General features: G+C 39.0%; 1 protein-coding gene across 1 annotated transcript; it reads right to left on the bottom strand.

Moving 5' to 3' along the window:
- Positions 1–1,259: 1,259 nt before the first annotated feature.
- LOC136245191 (uncharacterized) lies at positions 1,260–3,367 on the bottom strand. The gene is made up of 16 exons (XM_066036692.1): positions 3,316–3,367; positions 3,211–3,264; positions 3,110–3,163; positions 3,005–3,058; positions 2,921–2,953; positions 2,820–2,840; positions 2,729–2,764; positions 2,630–2,681; positions 2,541–2,573; positions 2,424–2,477; positions 2,332–2,367; positions 2,219–2,275; positions 2,130–2,153; positions 2,013–2,066; positions 1,916–1,951; positions 1,260–1,522 (listed from the first exon to the last, which is right to left on the bottom strand). Exons 1-10 carry the CDS (start codon positions 3,365–3,367, stop codon positions 2,474–2,476), a joined length of 393 nt encoding a protein of 130 aa, XP_065892764.1. The 3' UTR covers positions 1,260–1,522; positions 1,916–1,951; positions 2,013–2,066; positions 2,130–2,153; positions 2,219–2,275; positions 2,332–2,367; positions 2,424–2,473.
- Positions 3,368–6,000: the final 2,633 nt, after the last annotated feature.

Raw genomic sequence — 6,000 nt, forward strand, 5'->3', positions numbered from 1 at the left:
GAAACCATTCTGTAAAGAGCTCAGCTGCAAACAAATCACCTGTACAGAATTCAACTACGAACAAATCACCCTGTAGAGAGATCAGCTATAAGAAGTTACCTTGTAGATAGTTCAGCTACAAACAAATCTCCCCGTAGAGAGATCAGCTAGAAGAAATTACCTTGTAGAGAGTTCAGCTACAAAGAAACCACCATGTAGAGAGTTCAGCTGCAAAGAAATCACCCTGTAGAAAATTCTGCCAGAAACAAATTGCCCTGTAGAAAGATCAGTTAGAAGAAGTTACCTTTTAGAGAGTTCAGCTACAAAGAAACCATTCAGTAAAGAGCTCAGCTGCAAACAAATCACCTATACAGAATTCAGCTACAAACACATCACCCTGTAGAGAGATCAGCTAGAAGAAGTTACCTTGTAGATCGTTCAGCTACAAACAATTCACCCTGTAGAGAGAGCAATTAGAAGAAGTCACCTTGTAGAGTGTTCAGTTACAAAGAAACCACCATGGAGATTTCTGTAATCAATATAATATTATGTGACCGGATTTGCGAAAAGGGGTCTTCCACACACATCCAATTCCGTAAATGTTGGAGACCATACCTCAATGTTCAAGTAACACATTAACCTGAAAATTTCACCAGGTATTCAGCTATAGTGGTGCTCACCACTGCCCAAAATTCAAGGTAATAGCTCTTTCCAACCTGAAGTTATCAATTGTCAAAGTTGGCAAATTGGATGTGTGTGGAAGACCCCTTTTCGCAAATCCGGTCACATATGTATTATACAGTATATATAATTTGTACATTTACTGATAAACTATTTAAAGTACATCTACTTCATCTTTTCTTCTTCCTGTAGTAAAGAAAAAAACATAGGTTAAAAAAGTTCCAAAGCTGGCCATAGGCCGGCTTTGGGGTATACAAATACAAAAAGAAATGAAATCTAATCCAAAACAGCCAAGCTGTAAAAAAAGTGTGCGGCCCTCAGAAAGGCTATGGTGAAAAAAGATGTGAAATCCAAGGTGGCGGCCAAGAAATGGCTGTGATGGTAGGTTAATGGTAAAAATTTTAATAATGACAATTTAGGTAAATTTTGTGAAGCGGCACAAAAATTCACCTGAATTGTCGTTATTAAAATTTTTACCATTAACCTACCATCACAGCCATTTCTTGGCCGCCACCTTGGATTTCACATCTTTTTTCACCATAGCCTTTCTGAGGGCCGCACACTTTTTTTACAGCTTGGCTGTTTTGGATTAGATATTATTTACAGTAACTTCATTGACTGTATGCACTTTCAGTTAAAGTTTTTGGCCATACAGTAAACTGTCCTGCTTGCAAGTCATCATCATCAAACGGACTTTTTAGATATGGTAGAGTGCCTGATACAACATAATCAATCATTACTTTGCAGTAACCATCAGGGATTGCTTGCAGATGAACATCAGCTTGGCCATTGATGACTTGCCCCAGCCCAATAGGTTGCTTGTTCTCAGACAAGAGAACCACTTTCTGTCCGACCTCACTGGCTACATTATTGCAAATGCTAGTAACTTCATACCAATAAAATATAGCACAGTGAAACCTCATTTATAGGGCCACCTCTGGACCAATAATGAGGCCTTATTAGTGAGGTTGGAAAGTACATCAGAGCTATGTTTGAGGTGGCTGCTAAGTGAGGTTTCACTGTACTGTAAATACCAAAAAATGTATACAGTATTAGAAATAGTAGTTGGCCGTTGCTCATTTTCAGCATTTGGCTGACTAAAATTATATTTTGTTCGGACTGCATTTCCAATGTGGAAGCATTGAGTGAACAGAAAATTTTCCATCTACCAAAAATGATTTACAAATTTCTACACCATATTTCTAGCACTGCGCACACAATTCCAAAGTATGATGCTCTATTGTACATCACTAACCCACAGATTGACCCTACGTACCACACGTAGAGCTAACTGTTGATAAAGAGAAAAAAAGTAATTTCATAAATTTATAATTTATAGCCTTAACACTAACCAGGGTTCTGACCCACCCCACCTGAATGGGTAGTACTTGCACACATAGAACTGACTGTTGATAGAGAAAACAAGTAAGTAGTTCCATAAATACCTCAACACTAACCAAGTGTCCTACCTGTTCGACTTGCAGGAGCAGTATCTGGATATGAAGGGTTGGCAGTTGATAAAAGAATGTCACCTCTTTATAAATATCCTAATGCTTACCGAGAGTTCGACCTGCCCCACTTCCAGGTGTAGTACGTTTTGACACTGAGCTAACTGCTGATAATGAAAAGTATAAAAGTAGTTTCATTAAAATACAATATCTTGTCACTAACCAAGGGTCCGACCTGTCCGAGGTGCAGGAACAGTTCCTGGGTTGACAGTTGATAAAAGAATGTCACCTCTTTATAAATATCCTAATGCTTACCGAGGGTTCGACCTGCCCCACTTCCAGGTGTAGTACTTGTTGACACTGAGCTAACTGTTGATAATGAAAAGTATAAAAGTAGTTCATTAAAAACAACAACAATATCTTGGCACTAACCAAGGGTCCGACCTGTCCGACGTGCAGGAATACCTGGGTTGACAGTTGATAAAAGACTCTCACCTCTTCATAAATATTCTACTACTTACCAAGGGTCCAACCTGCCCCACTTACAGAAGAAGTACTTGTTGAAAGAGCTAACTGTTGATAATGAAAGTAGTTTCATAAAATAATATCTTGGCACTAACCAAGGGTCCGACCTGTCTGACGTGCAGAAACAGTACCTGCATTGACAGTTGATAAAGATTTTCACCTCTTTATAAATATACTAATGCTTACCGAGCGTCCGACCTGCCCTACCTGCAGAGGTTGTGTATGGACATAAACAGTTGACCATTGATAAAAAGCAAGTGACTTAATTTTTAATAATTTTGTCACACCTACAATGGCAGCACTTGGGCACACGGAACTAACTGTTAATAAAGATAATAAGTGAGCTAATATATAAATAACTCAACACTTACCGAGGGTGTGGCCTGCTCCACCTACATTGGCAGCACTTGGGCACACGGAACTAACTGTTGAAAAAGAAACTAAGTGAGCTAATATATAAATAACTCAACACTTACCGAGGGTGTGGCCTGCCCCACCTACATTGGCAGTACTTGGGCACACGGAACTAACTGTTGATAAAGAAATTAAGTGAGCTAATTCATAACTCTACACTTACCGAGGGTGTGGCCTGCTCCACCTAAACTGGCAGTACTTGGGCACACGGAACTAACTGTTGATAAAGAAATTAAGTGAGCTAATACATAAGTAACTCAACACTTACCGATGGTGTGACCTGCTCCACCTACATTGGCAGTACTTATAATTAGGTACATCAAAACAAGGGTTTTTGAGTTCTATGAATTAGTGTTGCACCGATATCCAAATTAGCCGATTATTCCAATAACCGATATTAAGCAACAGAATTAGCCGATACCGATAACCGATCCGATATACACTAATAACACTAACACTCATCCTCATCATTATTAAATGGCTCATATTAGTGACATAACCATTGATATACAGCTCATTCTAGGCTAAAATGTAAAGTTAGATGTATACCACAAGTAAAAGTTACTCATGGTAAACAGGTTTTAAGTACATTTTACTACTGCTTTACAGTTGAGACAAGTGGCTGGCACTACATAGAAACCTAAAAACCTCAGTTTATTGTTGGGCATGGCCTAAATCCTGACAGTTTATTATGGGCATGGCTTGTAGTCACCGCTAAACCATTAGCACATAACTTAATTAAAATGCCAAATAACTTATGTCTAGCCTCCCCCACATCATTATACTACACAGCGCAGTGGAGATTAACATCGGCCTTGATTTAATCAAAACCGATTAATCGGCTAGTAGCCAATATCGGCCCGATACCGATTATTGAACCGATTATCGGTGCAACACTACTATGAATGCCCTCTGTCAAACATCGACGATGAATGGAAGAAATGTATTAAATCTATAGATGACAAATCACGTGGCTTGAAGAAAAGGAAGGAATTGCCATAGTTATGTGAACTGGATACTGGACTGATACTGGACTGGCTTTTGTGATTAACTGTACTTTGATTCAGGTACTCAAAATATTTCATTTTAAATCAATTTTGTTAATGGTTAAAAATGTTGTTTTGCTCAATCAGAAGTCTTGCCATGCATTTACATCACATGCAGTACTTACTCACACATCACAGTAGTTAAAACAAAGTTCATAGTTAAGTTAATATCCACTTGGTCCTCCCTTCTCCTCTATTACCTTAGGCATCACCTTTTTAAGGTGCATAATGTAACGTGTGCAGACTTCAGGTGTCAGGGTTACCCAAAATTGCTGTATTCCTTGTTTAAGCTCTTCCAAATTCTTAGGCTTGTAAATATTTCTTAAGTTTTCAAGGATCCCCATATGTTTTCGATAGGGTTAAGATCAGGCGATTCAGGAGGAGTGGGCCACTAATTTACTCCATGCTCCTTGAAGAAATTGTCGATAAGACCACTAGCATGCTTAGGGTCATTATCTTGCAGCAGGCGATGTCCATCTGGATACTGCTCTCTTAAAAAATGTAATAATCCTGCTTCAAACACTCTTGCCAGCCATTCTGCATTTATTATCCCAGTGAACATGATGATGTTAGTTGCCCCTCTCTTTGAGATGCCACCCCAAACATGCAATTTAACAGGATGTTTGGTTCTTTGTTTTAACACCCTACGGTTAAAGTGCATTCTAAAGCACAAGCGACTGTGATGTTCCAACTGGACTGTTGACTCATCTGTAAATAATACATCATCAAATGATTCTTCTGCTTGTAGTTGTTGTTTGCACCACAGCAGCCTCTTCTTCTTGTTCAACTAAAAGGAATACAATGAGTACATAATTAATTTTATGGAGATATTTAGGTGAAATAATGGTGAAGTAACTAAATTATTGATTACATAATTAGCTGTTTCAATTTAATGCTCACCCCACTTAATAATTGGCAGTAGTGTGGTTTAGTGCACACATATCCTAATTCCTGACGATTTCGCTTGATAGTTGGCAGTGATACATTCAGAGTGGGCCACTTCTCGATTAGCATGGAGTGGGCTCTACTTGCTGTGAGCTCGTCGTTATCGTTGAGTGCTTGTGATAGAAATGACTTCATTTCATTAGTGAGCTTTCTTGGGCGCTTTCTTCAATACAAATCCATCAGTTTTCCTGTTTCGTTGTACTTTTTCATTAGGTTAAATAGTGCCTGTGAACTAATCTTGATGTTTTCCTCCTTCAGTCGTTCTCTTATCTGAGCAATAGAATAGCCACTCCGCCTTAACAATACTGCCCTTCGTCTCGTTTCAACATCAATACGAGGCATTGTAAATACTGTAACAGCTAACTGCGGATGTACACACAACTTCTGCGACGTACGTATTGTACACACAATGCAGCGGGTATGCTCGCGTGAAGAACTGCAGGTCAGGCCCATGACAGGTCATACACGTAGCTACGGGCTTACATATTGCAACATGCACCCGAAGGTTGATAAACCTGCGGGCGACTATTTAGCTGCGTGCGTGCAGCCCGCGTGTGTCAAGTTAAAGTTGAGCTGTACCGTAGTAATTCATTTTTCCAATCCAGCAGTCAATGTGTTGTCGTCGTTACAATTTGTCAACTTTTGGTAATTGATAATGGTAATCAAAATACTACTCCTACACATCCTGTGCATTTTCTATTGAAAGTGGCTTAAAAAGCAGGTCTTTAGGAAGTTGTAAAGGTCCTTCAGAAATGGTAACAAACCACCAATCTTCAGTTTGAAATATTTCAGTGAGCCTAAGATGAATGTTATGTTACTCACCATTGATATTTTCATCAACTAACATTCAATAACTTTTCTTTGACTATATTTAATGCCTTGTCAGACCTATGGCCGTGCTAGGAACTTTTGCTATGTTCAACTGGCAGCACAAACAATCTATGAATGGTCAAGCCATTAAT

The sequence above is a fragment of the Dysidea avara genome, chromosome 15, assembly GCF_963678975.1.
Source record: "Dysidea avara chromosome 15, odDysAvar1.4, whole genome shotgun sequence".
In the NCBI taxonomy this organism is placed as follows: Eukaryota; Metazoa; Porifera; class Demospongiae; order Dictyoceratida; family Dysideidae; genus Dysidea; species Dysidea avara.

Bases quoted from the DNA above. Each gene is read 5' to 3' on its own strand.
- LOC136245191 (XM_066036692.1), bottom strand. From the start codon at position 3,367: ATGTACCTAATTATAAGTACTGCCAATGTAGGTGGAGCAGGTCACACC. The intron at 2,841-2,920 runs GTGTGACAAAAT...CAACCTCTGCAG, and splicing joins CCCAAGTGCTGCCATTGTAG to GTAGGGCAGGTCGGACGCTC. The intron at 2,574-2,629 runs GTAAGTAGTAGA...CTGTCAACCCAG, and splicing joins TGGGGCAGGTTGGACCCTTG to GTATTCCTGCACGTCGGACA.